The sequence below is a fragment of the Lissotriton helveticus genome, chromosome 3_1 (genome assembly GCF_964261635.1).
Source record: "Lissotriton helveticus chromosome 3_1, aLisHel1.1, whole genome shotgun sequence".
Taxonomy (NCBI): Eukaryota; Metazoa; Chordata; class Amphibia; order Caudata; family Salamandridae; genus Lissotriton; species Lissotriton helveticus.
The window spans coordinates 290,707,423-290,724,917 of NC_136061.1; the positions used below are offsets into that span (position 1 = coordinate 290,707,423).

Consider the following 17,495-nt stretch of genomic DNA (forward strand, 5'->3'; position numbering starts at 1 on the left):
CCTCTACTTCTTCACTATACTCATTCTGAAGGGTCCATAATTTTGGTTTCTGGTGGCTCCTTTGGGGTTTTGCAATCCTGACTGCTTGTTTGGCCTTTAACATTGGAGCATGAAGTTCTTCTTCTGGCTGCTGTTGTCTTGTTTGTTGGACCTGCTAGCTTTGGATCCCAGTTGTTCTTACCCCTGCGCTGATTGTTGGGAAGGGAGTGTGATCTTATCTAGGCCTGCTTTGCTCACTATTGCTTGTCTTCTTGCTAAGGCCTTGAACTGTACCTCACTCTCCTTTTGTTGGTACGGTCAGGCACTTTGCCTGGTGCTCTGAGATTAACATTTGGCACGGACTGCATCTGCTCTTGACTGTTTGGTCTTTTGTGTCAGGTTCTCCAATGTTTCTCGATGAGTTGCCTGGTATTCTGAAAGTCCTGTGCCTGCCTGGTTTCCCGCCTTGGTTAATAGACTGCATGTATTTCATCTTCTGGGCTTATAGTCTTCATTGGCATGTTGGGTCCAGTGTTGGCTATACTTTAGCTGCGACCTTCTTGACGTTTTATTTTTTGAACCCTGATATGCCGGTTCCTTTATACCGGGTCTTCCCCTTTTTTGTATTTGTACACTGCTCTCCTGCCTTGTTGGTGACTATTGGCCCTGCCTTTGGCATCCCCTTTGGTGACTTGCTCTGGCTGATGTACTCTTGGGTCCTGCTTCGTGTGTGGCACAGTGCCTCTGTGTGGCCTTTCCCCTGTGACTTCAAGGGTGCTCGGGGCTATCTTGACGCTTGGTCTTCTCATTTGGCATTACTGTTTCTGCCCTCAGAGTTGGGGTTGACGACATTCTATTTCTAGTTTTTGCACAAGCAGTGGTATGGCTGCTTTGCTGAAAGGTCTTCGTGCTGGTCTTGTGAGCCATTCTGGCACTTTCCTTGCATTGCTGGCTGTGGGTTAATGCTGCTACTTTTAGTCTCCTTTACTATATTGTTGCCTCTTGTAGGTTGCTATTGCACGTGTTCCCTGATTCTGGGTTCCTACTCCTATGGGCCTCTATGCCCTATGCCTTTTGGGCTTTTAGTGCTTTTTGTCTTGCTTTGGTACTAGAGCATGAGGGTTTGCTGACTTTCTGGGTTTGTACGATCCTCCTTTGTAGCTCAACTTTGACCTTTAGTGATGCCTACCTTAGTGGGCAATAAATGGTGGTCCTGATTGCTTTGGTATATCCTGATGACAAAAGGACTTGGGCGAGGATATGATGAGAAGGTAATGCTTCACATACTAGCAATCCAATTATTGTAATTTTACTTCCTAGTCCCAATCTATACGTCCTCCCACACTACTGGTTATGTGCCTGACTTTGATCACAGTCTGAAGGACTGCTTTGGTAATCAACTCTGGAGGTTTCTGGTTACAGGTCGGTGTTCCTTTGTAGGCAAACTTAGAGAAGAAAGAGTTTACAGTTGTTTTATCTTTTAGGTAAGTAGCTGGGTGCTTTTCTCCAGGGTGTGGACCAACTTCATGACATCAGGATTGGGGTAAGTAAAATCAGAAAAATAGAATCACCCATTAGATGAAGCATTGCAGCACTCAAGATAGAATGGCTAACAAAGCAAGAACCCTTATTCCTGTATACTTACCGGCGAGGGGCTGCCTTGGAATAATGGTGCACTGTATATGCCACTCTTCACATATTGCCTGTAATGACAAAGTGACATAGAGCAAATTGGTACTATGTACAAAACCCACAGTTTATCCACTTAAACCTTGTCTGGAGCATATAAGGGCGCCTGTTGGAGAGCTACCTCTCCAGGTAAAGAAAGGACTGGCTTCTGATTCACCAGGAACAACCACAACAATAAATACATGAACCCAACATACTATGAAAGTACCTTTATTAATGATAACATGCCCTCCAGTCACGTTAATATTTTGTTCACGGTCAATTATCATTTTTTCCTCATTTCACAACATAATACACTATTTATTCTTCTTACCTCTTTTCTGAAGGTACTTTTCAGTTCCATTATTTTCTGTGCTGGAGTTACACATTCTACCCACCTTCTACGGCATTTATGTTTACAAGCAAAGGAATACCGAGATTATTAAAAAGTTCCATCCTTTGAACAACTCAGAGCCATGTGCCTATAAGACTGACTTCCTATAGGATGCAGTACCACCAGGTTGCTAGAAAAGGGCCTGTGCAAGATCTTTTGAGACTGGCCCCTTATAAGGATGGTACCTCCTGTATGAAGAAGCGATGCCATAAAAGCAGCTGTGCTAGCCCACTGGGAGCCATGCACCCTTAACTAGGGCGGGGCTTCCAGGGAGAAGTATCACAGGAGGAATGTACTAACTGAGCTTGCACCAGCTCACCAAAAGATTGTCCTATTCATGTAGGTTGGTGTTCAAAAATCAGGTAAAGCAAGGAAAACTTTCCTCGTCAAAGGAAGGGACTTACAGAATCACGTGTCACAACAGGAACTCTTTGAAAGAGACACGTTTGTACACTTACATTAAGTTTCATATAGGGGATAACATATTGGCAGTATTGTCATCTTTTTCAAAGAACTCCTGCTGATTCATCATTCTACTTTCAACAACAGGGAGGCTCCCTGTAAAGATGGCTGCAAGATCATAAACTGAAAAGTTCTTTATTCATATCAAGGTGCCTTCCAGCTTTCTTCAGGTCTCATGAGCACGGTCCCTTTCCACATTTCATACCAATATATTCTGACCCTACATTCCACAGTACCTTTGGTCATTACATGGCTAATATTCTATCACTCTACATATCTCTCTACTTACATAATGAAATGAAATAACATAAATCTAAGAACCCAAATGTTATATTCTAGAATATATATATAGATATATATATATATATCAAAACAAAACGCCGCAATTTATCCAAGCACAGCAGCCACGGACACCAGAAAGGACTTTTCAAGCAGCAATAATTTAGTAAACAAAAAGATAGGCAGAATGTCCGAAAAAAAACCTACGCGTTTCGGGATATCTCCCTTGGTCACGAGTATATATATATATATATATATATATATATATATATATATATATATATATATATATATATATTTATACTCCACACGAAAAGAATTATCGCGGCACACTTCTTGGTAATTTCAAAGTTGTTTTATTTCAAATCTGAAATAAAACAACTTTGAAACTACCAAGAAGTGTGCCGCGATAATTCTTTTCGTGTGGAATATTGGCGAGACACTGCCCTGGTCTCGACGTGGGCACCGACTGATCAGCGCTCCCGCTGCTACAGGACAAATTTGGTTATTATATATATATATATGTATATATATATATATATATCCTGAATGGCATATCCCGAATGGCACTACTCCTCCACGGCACACAGACAGGTACGGACCACTCCGGGGACGATAATGGTGATTGAAGTGCTTTATTTATTTAGCATGACTCCAGCAACCAGTCAATCCTGGCCAGTGCCCCAGCATGACGCGTTTCGACATGTCTTGTTCACATAACGCGCTACAAACCAGTAAGTCAATAAATAGTGAGAGTGATCAAACAGCAATAGGCAGAGACATTGCACGTGTGTAGAATTTAAAACCTGGTCACATGACTCATGGACATAGAAAACATACTGTACACAGAGTTAAATAACTTAAAGTTGTCCGAACCAATGTGAATTTAAAGTTAAAAAACATTTCATTGAAATATAAATAAATATTGCAAGATAAAACAATAAATATTCAATGCCACAATTTAAAAACAGGAGGAACACAATTGGTCATTCCATAGATCCATATAATATGTAATACAAGATATTAATACCTTCTAAAATTGCATCCGTTGAAAAACTCCTGCTAAAAATTGTGCAAATGACTGCTTGTAAACTGAACTCCTGTGCAAATACACGGTAATCCTTAAAAACTGAAATCAAGTCCAAAGGTTACACGTCTAAATGTGCTGACTGCCTCGTGGCGCCTTAGTGCAAACAAGTGAAAAGTGCAAATGTGCTTGTGTATGAAAACTCAAAATTACTAAAATTTGTAGCAGCGGAACATATCTCCTGGAGCCCCGGGGGAGCCCTGAGATGTAAAAATTAAGTGAATTAATTGGCTAGCAGCATCAAGAAAAATACAATTTTATACAAAAAATGCTTTAGGCAGAAATGGATGTAACGGGCCAGTGCCCTTTACCTTCCAAGACAATCATTGCCCAACAAAGAAAACTCAATATATTCTTGGACAAAAAAAATTAATATTAACAAAACCGGAAAAACATAAAAAAAAAACAAACAAAAAAAAATATATATATATATATATCAGGGACATTGTGAGTGCGTTCAAAAATTTTCTTGAAAAAGAAGGCTGTGTTATATATATATATATATATATATATATATATTCACTGAAAAAACCATAGGTTATAGACCATATATAGTTAGGAATTAGCATTTACAAAACCTTATTTTACTCACACAAAACCATTGAAATTCCATATATAGTTAGTTGCACTAACTATATATCGCGCACCCGCAATCCACTGCTGATGATGTCACATATTACATCATTCATGACATGGTCAGTGACATCACTGATGACATCACTGATGACATCTCAAATGACATCACTGATGACATCACTGATGACATCATCTAGTGTCTGTGTGTTTTTGTAAAGTTTAAATATGTTTTACATATTGAAGAATGAGTGGATGTATGGAAGACTGAGTGTGTGTGTGGCTGGCTGGGAGGTGTGTGACTGTGCATATCAATGTGTACTTGTATCAGTGATTGTATAAGAGAGTAAGTATGTGTAAGTATATGTGTGAAAAGTATGGTGTTCTGTGTTTAACTGTATAGATGAGGAAATCGAAGTGTGATTGATTCTTCACAGGACTGACTAGGTGTATGAGTGCATATGATAGTGTTGTAATAATGAGTGACTGTATGTATGAGTGATTGTATGGGTGAATGAGTGAATGTGTGTGTAGACGTAGGAATCAGTGAGTGCGTATGTAGTAACTGGTATTGGTGTGTCATGATGTCATCAGTGATGTCATTTGAGATGTCATCAGTGATGTCATTTGAGATGTCATCAGTGATGTCATCAGTGATGTCACTGAAGTATGGTGTTCTGTGTTTAACTGTATAGATGAGGAAATGGAAGTGTGATTGATTCTTTACAGGACTGACTAGGTGTGTGAGTAACTCCATGGATGAGTGGCAGTGTGTGAGTGTCTGCATAGGTGTATGAGTGCATATGATAGTGTTGTAATAATGAGTGACTGTATGTATGAGTGTTTGTATGGGTGAATGAGTGAATGTGTGTGTAGACGTAGGAATCAGTGAGTGCGTATGTAGTAACTGGTATTGGTGTGTCATGATGTCATCAGTGATGTCATTTGAGATGTCATCAGTGATGTCATCAGTGATGTCATTTGAGATGTCATCAGTGATGTCATCAGTGATGTCACTGACCATGTCATGAATGATGTAATATGTGACATCATCAGCAGTGGATTGCGGGTGCGCGATATATAGTTAGTGCAACTAACTATATATGGAATTTCAATGGTTTTGTGTGAGTAAAATAAGGTTTTGTAAATGCTAATTCCTAACTATATATGGTCTATAACCTATGGTTTTTTCAGTGAATTTTCAAGGTTTTGTAAATGCTAATTCCTAACTATATATGGTCTATAACCTATGGTTTTTTCAGTGAATTTCATTGGTTTTTTAACAGCTAATATCTGTAGCTGTAAAATGTATTCTTCTTTAAATCCCAAAATATATTTTATATGTTTATGAATAATTTTTTTTTAAAATATTTTTTTTTCTTCGTTCCCGCTTCGCGAATCGGGAAGCTTCCCGTTAGCTGACCTTGATGCCGCGAAATAGACCGCGAGCCGGTAAACGTTTCTTTACCGCAACTGCCGCGTTAGAAAACAACATCGTGACGCCTCCCGTCCGCATGACGTTTCGCGTTGTCGCGTGATACGTCATATGACGTGCTACGTTAGCGAACTGGTACGCGAAGCGAGTCGCAAAGCGCAGGTTTCTGGAAGCAAACCGGGAGGCCCTGCAAAGCGCTTAACGTAAACACAGCAGGTCATGTGACTTGGTAATAACACTTTTCATTGGTTCATTTCACTTTTGGTTTCCTAATGATGTAAGACTAGGTCATATAATCTAAAATGAACACTTTTCATTGGTTGAGAACTCTTGTTTTTCCCAAATGATGAAAATCCCTCCTTCTTTCCTCACTCTGACTTTCATCATTGTGAGAGAAAGACCCTTTGTGATCACTGAGCAATGGCTTCTTTAGTAGCTTCAGCTGGTGCTTCCCCACCACCTCCACCACATCCAAGGAAGAGTGGACCACCTGCTCAAGTTATAATTCAACAAGAAGAGGAAGAAGAGGAACAGGACGACGAGCACGAAGAGAGGCAGTTTTTGCCTGAGGAGCCCAGGACGTCTCACCGGAAAGAAAACTTCATTTGGCAATTTTTTAAAATTCCCAAAGGTCAGAAAAAAGTAAATGCAAGATACGTAACTTGCCTTATATGTCAAGATAGACTGTCCAGAGGAACCGAGAAAAAATACAGTTTCGGAAACTACACAATGCATCGCCATATGACTAGGTGGCATCCTAACAACTACAGTGCTGCACAGTTTCGGAACGACCTAGATAATCTCCCTATTATGGCCAGAAGATCTGTTGTACCGGAAGTAACGGGACCAGAGGGCAGGGAGATGGTGCCAAATATACAAATGAGATTTGGTGAAGTAAAACACATCTGCGTATATTGCGATGGATTCATTTGCTACGGAGAAAGAAGCATCACTCTGATCAACAGAGCTATTGACTATCATATGCAAGTTTGTACGAAACGCCCAAAATAATAAATACTTTTTTTTTGTTTTGTTGCTCCTGTTGAGCCCTTTACAATGAATCGTTTTCATTGCCCCCTCCAAGAAAAACCCAAAAAAATATAAAACTGTTCAGAAAAATTCAAAAAAAGTAAAAAAATGTTCCGAAAAATAATAAAAAAAATATAAAACAACAAAAACAATAAAAAAAAAGTTCTTTTCAGAACTACCTCCCCGTTATTAAAAAATTGGTACAATATTTGGAACTGTGCCAACCTCTATTTCTCTTAGTTCGCTTCCCAGTTCGCTCGCCGGTACGCGAACCGGAAGCGAACCAAAAACAGTAAGTATAAGGGAAGGAAACAGACACTTATGTTAAAAGAAAGACAGCTATAGGGGACTAAACTAGAGATACTATTACCCGTAATCCACTGCTGATGATGTCACATATTACATCATTCATGACATGCTCAGTGACATCATCAGCAGAGGATTGCGGGTTTTTTGGCAACGTGCCTTATCCACGGTTTAATAACGCTGCCTTTTGCTTTATATAAGTTTTCAAATTGTATGAAATATATACCAATAGGTCGTTATGAACCTTTAGGTAGTGCTTTTCTTCATGAGTTCTGGTCGCTTCCATACACATACAGATGTTTCAAAGATGATCAAGAAGTTTATCTGAATGGAGAGGAATGCACTGAGACGCCAGATCATTCACTAATGTGTAGGCACATACAGTTACACGGTTCATGCAACAAACACCGACCAAATATGGCTTGCGTGTTGCAAGGCACGCCAGTTCCTGCTATCATCCCCACGTTCAAGTTGTTGGAAAATGGTAGTTATTTGATGCTCAATAATGAAGATTGTTCTGGGTTAATTAAAAGTATTCCTTTTATCGTAACAGTAAGTGAACGGGTTATTTGCTGCAGAAATGTTCTATTTCCTTCCACACATGAACATAGGGAGTTTTCAATCTCGCCACAAATACCAACCTTGGGAGCAGATTTCAACGGCATGGCAAGAATAAGAGCTCTTTTGTCTCAGAGAGAGGTGGCCTTGAGTTCGGCCCGTGAAACTTTCGTGCTTCACATAGCGAACACCCGTACAGAGGTGCAGACCCTTTTCAATTCAGATTTGCCTTTCCATTTCAGCAAGATGGTTCGGACTATCTTTAACGCATCCTCCACAAAGGCCCTGGCGCACTTTTTTAAAGTTGTTACCAGTGGTCTCGTGACTTCATTTGAGAAAATCTTTGGAGTCATCCCTGCTTTCTTTCATTCTATTTTTTCCACTCTGCTTCGTGGATTGCCATTTTTACTTGCATTACCAGCGGACTCTCTTGTGCTTTTTTACATTTTTAAATATGGATGTCCCTCCTATGCAACCTCCCGCCCTGCAGCTGCTGACACTGTTCCGCAATCGCATGCTAGAATATTATGGCACAATGCCGTTGGCGATATTAAGCACGGCATATGGATTATCTTTTCGATTCTCCTACTTCACCTGTGTCCAGCCTGTATTTCACTGCCTGACCTGTGATTTCGATTGGGCCATTGATTTGTGTCTCTGCGGACCGGTTTCTCCTGACGTCGACTTTAATCAGCTGATGACTCCTATCATTACTCACGAGTTGGTTTGTCCTGGCGAAAGGATTATGGCTGTGGCATTGATGCATGGACTAATTGGTCCCTGGAATTTACTGGCGGCAACACAGTCTTTCTTGGAACAGAGCTTTCTTGAAAACCCACCGAGCTGTCCTCTGATGGTGATAGAGGATCCGGTGCTGGGAGAGCACGTATGTTCTTTTCCGCTTTTAAATTGGATGGCTGAACTGTTTTCGGATGAAGACGGTGACTTCCTATTGGAGGCTGTTGCAGCTTATTTTGCATACACAGTTATGTCATAGACCTTTTTCATGTTTGATATGCTGAGTACTAGCATTTCATTGACAATTCATTGACTTATTTGTCAAGTTTTTATTATTTACCTTGCCTATTGGCTTAAGACTCGATAAAGTACTTGGCTGTTTTATTTTTCTTTAGCATTACATTTTCCTAGTTTTTAATGCTTTACCTTGCGGACCGTCCACATATAAACTTGCAATCTGCTCTCATGAGATGGCACTTCTATTATCTTATTCAGTTCGTTTCCGGATCATGGGGAGGTGTCATCTAGGTCCTGGATATCTTTACACCGTGTTAAGTTAGCATGGGCTCATTACCGGTTTAAACGCCATTTTTCCTTTTTTGCAACTTCTGCACACGACACTTAGTTGTTGCTTTAGCTTTCAACCTAGTAGTTCATCGTGGTTTACATGAGAATAATATGTTATTGCTCTACTATCTGCTTTGCTTGTTAAACTATATCTGTACAGCGAGTGCTAAAGTTTCAAGAACAACACGATACAGAATTGTTATGAGGTCTGATCTCCACGACTTCATACTCATAACATAAGTGCAACTTCTGCCAATTCTGGGCATGAGGCGGGTTTTATATTGCTTTGCCGAAAACACATACACAACACTTGATGCGGTTCACATGAAGAGAGAGCTGGTGTATGCTGATGTGATTCCTTCAAATCTAAGACACTAAAGTATGGGCACGCCCTAAACCAACACAAAGAGACCTTCTTAGCAAATAATATAATATGTGTATTAGGGAGGGTGAGATATAAGCAGCCGCGGGCCGTGGAGGGAGTTACGGTGAGGCAGGGAGGCGGGGAGGGGGAGAAGCAGGGTGGAGCCCTCTCCACCCTGCCCCTCCCCCTCCCCGCCTCCCTGCCCCACCGTAACTCCCTCCACGGCCCGCGGCTGCTTATAAGTGTTGCTAACTCTTATTCATTTACAGCATGTTAACATACTGTCACCATTCGCTTTTTATGTACTAGTAACTATGCTGGTAATTTTGCTACTGATAATATGTGTACTTGTATTATCTAAGATACTACGCCTGAGAAGACGGCATTAGTAAATAAACATTTCAAATACACATGTGTTCTTCTTAACTCCATGTTCTGGTTTCTAAGAAATATATAACGACCGACTGTTCATGAGTTCCACGTATCCTGAGGTACTATAAGTTCATATTCTGGATTGTCTAAACATTGAGAGTTTGTTATATCCAATGTGACACTGTACCTAGCTTGCTAAGGGGTTTTTGATTACTAAGGTGAGTTTTGGGACACCCTAATTCGCCGAGGTTCCAATCCTCTGTCCACAGTTCTGTGTGAGAACAGAAACCCTGCGACAGGGGCACCCCCGACCCTTGCTGGAGCTTCATCACACTTGCGATACAACTCCAGCAATGCGCCACCTTTACGGCACAGATACATCACGCATCTGTGCTGTTTTTGCCCCATGATGCGCCGCATTGTAATTGCAGCACACCATAGGTGACGGAACAGCGGCACAGAATGACTAACACATCCCTGGTGATGCGCCAGTCATCATAAATCTATCCCTATGCTTCTTATCTTGTTAGAGATGAACCGCCATATGTATCATCAAAGTTTTTTGCATTTCCTAAATAGCGAACTTTAAGGAATAAATAGCGATTCTTTACCATTCCTAGTTTGCGATGAGCTATTTGCTAATTACAAATTACCCATTCATTTCCTTCATTTCCATAGGGCGGTTGGACTCACTTTTAGCTCGAACGGCTGAATGGATTTCCACGAAACTTGGCAAAATTGTAGGGACTGGTAGCCCGATGTGCCGTTGCTATGTCTCAAGATATATGCTCCAGTGGTTTTTACGAAAATTAACTTTGAAAAATATATATTGGGCTACATTGGCCTATATATATGTTGGAGCCCAAATGTAGCCCAATGTAGCCCAATGAAGCCCAATGAAGCCCAATGTAGCCCAATGTAGCCCAAAGATGGCCGCCAGAGACGAAAAAAAACAAATGTAGCCCAAATATCAGCCAGATGTAGCCCAACTATAGCCCAGTGACAGAATGACCAATCAGCTTCGCAAACCTCCGTTACGCGAAGCGGAGCGCTGTTACAGATATATATCTTTTTTTGAACGTTAATTTCTCAAAATCCACTGGAGCACATATATTGAGACCTAGCAAAGGCACATCGGGCTACCAGTCCCTAATATTTTACCAAGTTTCGTGCAAATCCATTCAGCCGTTCGATTATTATTATTTTTTTTTTTTTTGCCCCGCGGGGCCCTTTTAAAACCTCCACATCAAACCTAGGGGGTCAGCGAGGATCTACTATTCCCCCTTATGGTCATTTGCCCCTTCGCTTTCGCCTCCTCTTGTCTCTCGATCCTACCGAGAGACAAGATGGCGGCCGCTACGGACTGTTTGGAATGTTGACAGACGCCGGACAACCAATCAGCTTCGCTTCATGTGACGATGGGGACCCGGATGCGGGCCCCCCTGGCTTACCTAGTAATGTGTCCCCTCTTTCTTCTCAGCATACGGAGGCATGGAAAACCCCTGACGTCGTCAGCAGCCGGCCGGAGGAGTCCGCACTGCGACCCTGCACCTTTAACTGGGCGGCACCTGTCCTGGGACACACCCCCTATACCGCAGTAAAACCCGTCCCAGAAAGAACACAGGTGTGCGAGACACCCGGAGGAGGCGAAGGAGACTGGTGGCGAGATTGGAGCGTGAGCGAAGAGGAGTGGAGTTCGAGGGAGGAGGAAGAACAGCGGAGGACGGAGGAAGAACAGCGGAGGACGGAGGGAGAAGAGCGGAGGACGGAGGAAGTTCGGAGGTGGACGGAGGAAGAGGACAGACAAGAGGAGTGGAGAGCAGCGGAAAAGTATCCTGAGGAGGAGCGGAGTTCAGCGGATCCGAGGGCGGAGACACCGAGGCCAGCGAAGGCGGGAGACAGAGACGGCGGCAACATCAACAAGCCGGGAGGCCAACGGGACAACTCACCGCCCAGCCACGCTTCCCGCGAAGTGTGGCTTGACCAGGTACGGTCAAGATTCAGCGGGTGGGCGGGCACTAGACGGAATAAGCCGTCCTGAGCACACACACCCTAACCCATCCTAAGCACTAAAAGCCCCCACCCTCACTGAAACCCCAACACTTGCCAGGGGTATTTGTGCGCACGTGTGTATCCTCACCCCTTTTCCCCTGTACCAAGTCCGAGGTTGAGGACAGACTGCCTGACACTTGTTTATTTCATTTGCCGGTACCGAGAGTCATCGAGACGGCGGAGAGACGGCCTACAACCCCCAGGAGGCAGTGGGAACGGCGGTCCGGAGCGGGAGCCACCACGTCGGAGAAACCTGAAACCCCGCTCCCATTCTACAGAGTGCCTGTACAGAAACGGCGATTGTGTACAAAAATAAAAGCCTCATTACCACGAGCCCCCGTGTCTGTCAACCTTTTCAATACACCAGTGGAATCCCCACACTTCACAAAGCTCCGTTGCGCGAAAAGTACGCGTCCTGGAGCGCTGCCCGGTCCGCTGTTACAGATATATATCTTTTTTTTAAACGTTAATTTCTCAAAATCCACTGTAGCACATATATTGAGACCTACAAAAGGCACATCGGGCTACCAGTCCCTACAATTTTGCCAAGTTTCGTGCAAATCCATTCAGCCGTTCGGGCTAAAAGTGAGGCCAACCGCCCTATGGAAAACTCAATGTTAAAAACACGTTTTGGGACCCCCCTTTTTTCTCGGCCCCCCCTTGACGAACCCCCCCCAAATTTTCAAGGGCTGCTCAGAAACAAAATGTGCCATTTTCCTGAAAATTTCAGCCAATTCCGTCCACAAACGCCAAAGTTATTAGACATAGAATTTTCAAAAATCCCATAGAGAAAAAAATCCTAACTATATATACCTACTGGCGACCGCCAGTAGGTAATATATATATGTATATATATATACAGAAAAAACATCACATAAATAAATTACCCCCTAGGTACAACTAGTCCAGGATACCTCACTAGTTTACATACATTCCCTAATCCCCACACTGATCCATCTTCCAATACCATCGCACTCTGCTTCACTTTCATCACCTTGAGAAGAAGAGAGAAAACTTGCTGTCATCCTTCCTAACCTCAGTTCCTCTTTTTACTACAGCCCAGTCGTCGACCTTCACACTCACATTTTGCACTCCTTTCCTAACATTATAATACTGCTTGGACTTCTTTTGTACTTCAGTGACTCTATCTTTAATTGCCTTTTCATCAACCCACACAAAGTATTTACTCTACAACCATAGAGGAACGTCTTGCTTCCCAGGCTCTCTCCCTTTGAGAGATACAAATGTTGACACTCTTGTTACTGAGCGGGATGTTATTCTGTGTGCCGAAACCAGTTTTCCCAGCTCTCTCCTGCAAAGAATACCATTAGCCAGAGATAGCTCAATGGAATTCATGACTAGACGATTAATTCTTTCCACCAATCCATTGGCTTGAGGTCTCAACAGGGCCACTGTCTCATTCACAATTTCGTTAAGAGCTCTGACAACATCCACTTTGATATTCTTGGTGTTACATTTCCCTTCAACAACTTTCCACACCTTTGAACAACTGATTTACTGATTTATGATCAGTCCTGACTTTGAAATGCTTGACTCTTCTGTGTTGTACCCCAATAACACAGAAGAGTTTCCGTCTATTACAGAATATGAGGTCTCAGCATTTTGTAGATATTAAAGGATGCTTGTTTCTGGTCTAGGGAAGACCTAGCTTGGCAGTTCAGGCTAGACTGAGGCACATGGTCAAGACTGATTTGCATATAGCTAGGTCTGAACTGAGGTGGCAAAGTGAGCTAAAGAATGATGATGGATTCAACCCAGATCATTGACTGGGGGTGAGGGTCTGAAAAGTTTCAGCGCTCCGTCCATCATCTCCTTGTGTTTGCTTTGTTCGCCTTAAGTTGGCAGGGTATGCTCAGACACATAGTGTTGTAGGAAAAATAAAAACACCCAATGAAGCCTGTTTAAAAATATATATATTTTGGGCATCCGTGGTCCAGGTGTGTTTGTGACAGCAGGGTGAGGACTCTTTCCATATTGTTGGACATCCTTTTCACAATGATGGTAATTCTTCACACACTGAGGCATCCGTGGCCTCCACCCCTGCTGTAACACTGGCCCCTGTACTGTGGGGGTAACTTGTGGCATACTGCGGGCATGCAAAGCATGATAGTGCCCGATCTCGCATAATGTTGGGCATTCTTGGCATGTCTCAAACCACCATGGTATGATGGTGACAGGACATGAATGTAAATCAGTTTCAACACATTAAAGTTAAAGCAATCTCAGGCTGGGAGACCAAAGGTCACTGCAGGTGAAGGTGAACACATGTAAGGTGTGCACTAGTAAAGATGCTCAGCTAATCTGCTCTCCAAAACCCAGCGCAAATGCATTTTTGCCAATGCTTGGTTTTGGAGAGTGGGTTGAGCAAGGCAAAACCAATTGCATTTATAAATGCTTTATTTACGCAGCGTATTGTACAAGTGTGAAACCTGTTTCTAGGCGCTTGCACTTTTACCATAGATAAGAGGACATCACAACGAGACAGAAGGGCCTGGGTGAATGAGAGACAGAACTGAGGGGGCCCCAATGAAGGGGGCTGTGTCTATGTGACGATGCTATCAGTAATTGAGAGAAGGCATTCTGTCTGCAGAAGCCAACAATGCACCTACCCACGCCTCACCTGATGTGTTTAGTTTTAGAAGGACTGATATATGGAGCTGGGGAGGTGAGAAAATGGGCAAAGTGCACAGAGGGCAGCCGGCCGGGAGTTGTGTGGGTGCGCACACAAAAATGAAATAAAAAAAACGCAAGTGGTGATGCGACTGGTGCGCGCGTGACGGGAAAAAGTGCTGTGCACATCGCGCGCGCCTATGCGTGTTCTAGCAAGCTCGTAGCCGGCCTGGAGCACTTTTCAAAGCAGCTACTAAATTTCTCGCAAGAGCAGCGCATGCGTGCTGACTCTAGCGAGACCTAATAAACAAGACACCAACAGGTGGCAGGCAACCAGTCCAACAGATGCAGGCCCTTTTCTAGCCTCAACTCACAATCCACACTGCTGGAAGTCCGCAAGGTTAGAGCGGTGTCGGGGCTCCAGAAAGATTTGACCATCATCGAGTTCAGCTGGTTCTGCCCCATCCTGTATTTCACCTTTAAAGTCTAATTGAATTCAAGATGTTAAACAATCCTTTTGTTATATTCTCATATTTATAGTGCCCGTATTCTAAAGCACGTTGCATTCTGCAGACATGTAGCGCATACTGAGGTGTCACAAAGGATAGCAAAATTGAGATAAGTTTAAAAAGTACAAGCTTACAAACGCCAGAAAGAGAAATATAGGATGTGCTTTGACATACCAGATTAAAGGGGAGCGGATGCCTCTTTATTTTTTAACGCTCCCATAGTTTATACAATTTTGTAAAGTGCAGACTCCACCCTTGTGAGTCACTAGCAATGAAGAACAAACAAACATGAATATATAAAAAATATAAACTTGCCGTAGGTATACATGAAATCTGGCATTAAAGGATACAACTGCACACTTCAAACAGACCAGAAGGTCAAAGTAGATAATTCACAATCGTTCCAAAAACGGGGCAATTTTAAGATGTCTGCATACCCTAGGCTAAACCATTGGAGTCCCAAGAGAGAAGGCAAGATGATAGCTTTTTGCAACACTAGGGGTGCTGGAACTGATCTGACAGACAGATATTTTAGGACCTTAACCAGAGTTTGGCGGAGAGGACACTCTGCCAAAAAGTGACGGATATCCCTTCTGCTGCATTATAAGTGCCACAGGCTTTAACGCACTTAGAACATGGCGGAGGGGACATCTGTCCCATTTGTGACAGAGTATCCCGTCGGCAAACTCTAAATAAGGCCCCAAATTGTTTGGACACGTTTAAATACATCAGCCCATTTTTCAGTAGCCCACAATCACTATGAATGGAAGGGTGCATCAAATTGAACTGCCCTGGTGTAGTACACATTTTAGAACCGCGCCCTAACTGGCCTCAAAGCTCTGAGTCCCCTTGCGGCACAGCACATCACAGTCAGCCAATGTCTTCTTAATATGACCCGCAATAATACAACAAGCATTTGCAATGCAATAGGTCTCGCATTAGGAAAGTGTGAGCTATTGGTATTGTAAATGACAATTTTTTAAAATATGTGTTGGCTGTGAATATATATAAATTAATAGCATTGTTATTTACAAATCCAATAGCTTTCACTTTCCTAATGCGAGTCCTATTGGCTATGGCAGTGCTTGTTGGTAGCAAGCAAGGACAGTGTTGTTGTGGTGCTGAGTGATGCTGTTGTGGTGCTGAGTGATGGTGTGGTTGGGCTGAGTGATGTGGTGGTGTCCCAGAGTGATGTGGTGGTGTCCCAGAGTGATGTGGTGGTGTCCCAGAGTGATGTGGTGGTGTCCCTGAGTGATGTGGTGGTGCCCCCGAGTGATGTGGTGGTGCCCCTGAGAGATGTGGTGGAGCCCTTGAGTGATGCCCCCAAGTGATGTGGTGGTGTCTCAGAGTGATGTGGTGGTGCCCCTGAGTGATGTGGTGGTGCCCCTGAGTGATGTGGTGGTGCCCCTGAGTGATTTGGTGGTGCCCCTGAGTGATGTGGTGGTGTCCCCGAGTGATGTGGTGGTGTCCCCGAGTGATGTGGTGTGGTCCCCAAATGATGTTGTGATGCCCCCGAGTGATGCCCCTGAGTGATGTGGTGGTGCCCCTGAGTGATGTGGTGGTGTCCCCGAGTGATGTGGTGGTGTCCCACAGTGATGTGGTGGTGTCCCAGAGTGATGTGGTGGTGTCCCCGAGTGATGTGGTGGTGTCTCCGAGTGATGTGGTGGTGTCCCTGAGTGATGTGGTGGTGTTCCTGAGTGACGTGGTGGTGTTCCGAGTGACGTGGTGGTGTTCTGAGTGACGTGGTGGTGTCCCTGAGTGATGTGTTGGTGTTCCCGAGTGATGTGGTGGTGTCCCTGAGTGATGTGGTGGTGCCCCCGAGTGATGTGGTGGTGCCCCTGAGAGATGTGGTGGAGCCCTTGAGTGATGCCCCCAAGTGATGTGGTGGTGTCTCAGAGTGATGTGGTGGTGCCCCTGAGTGATGTGGTGGTGCCCCTGAGTGACGTGGTGGTGTCCCTGAGTGATGTGTTGGTGTTCCCGAGTGATGTGGTGGTGTCCCTGAGTGATGTGGTGGTGTCCCCGAGTGATGTGGTGGTGCCCCTGAGTGGTGTCCCTGAGTGATGTGGGGGTGTCCCCGAGTGATGTGGTGGTGCCCCTGAGTGATGTGGTGGTGTCCCCGAGTGATGTGGTGGTGCCCCTGAGTGGTGCCCCTGAGTGATGTGGTGGTGTCCCTGAGTGATGTGGTGGTGTCCCTGAGTGATGTGGTGATGCCCCTGAATGATGTGGTGGTGTCCCTGAGTGACGTGGTGGTGTCCCTCAGTGACGTGGTGGTGTCCCTGAGTGACGTGGTGGTGTCCCTGAGTGATGTGGTGGTGTCCCTGAGTGATGTGGTGGTGCCCCTGAGTGGTGCCCCTGAGTGGTGCCCCTGAGTGATGTGGTGGTGCCCCTGAGTGATGTGGTGGTGTCCCTGAGTGATGTGGTGGTGTCCCCGAGTGATGTGGTGGTGTCCCTGAGTGATGTAGTGGTGCCCCTGAGTGATGTGGTTGGGCTGA

General features: G+C 44.0%; 1 protein-coding gene across 2 annotated transcripts in view; it reads right to left on the minus strand.

The window, feature by feature from the left end:
• LOC144822378 (uncharacterized) overlaps positions 1-17,495 on the minus strand; it is a 1,092,528-nt gene that overhangs the window by 140,271 nt on the left and 934,762 nt on the right. For both annotated transcript variants that reach the window (XM_078679823.1, XM_078679822.1), the window contains one exon: positions 1,625-1,682. In XM_078679823.1, the coding sequence (XP_078535949.1) occupies positions 1,625-1,682 (58 nt within the window). The remainder of the gene's footprint in view (positions 1-1,624; positions 1,683-17,495) is intronic.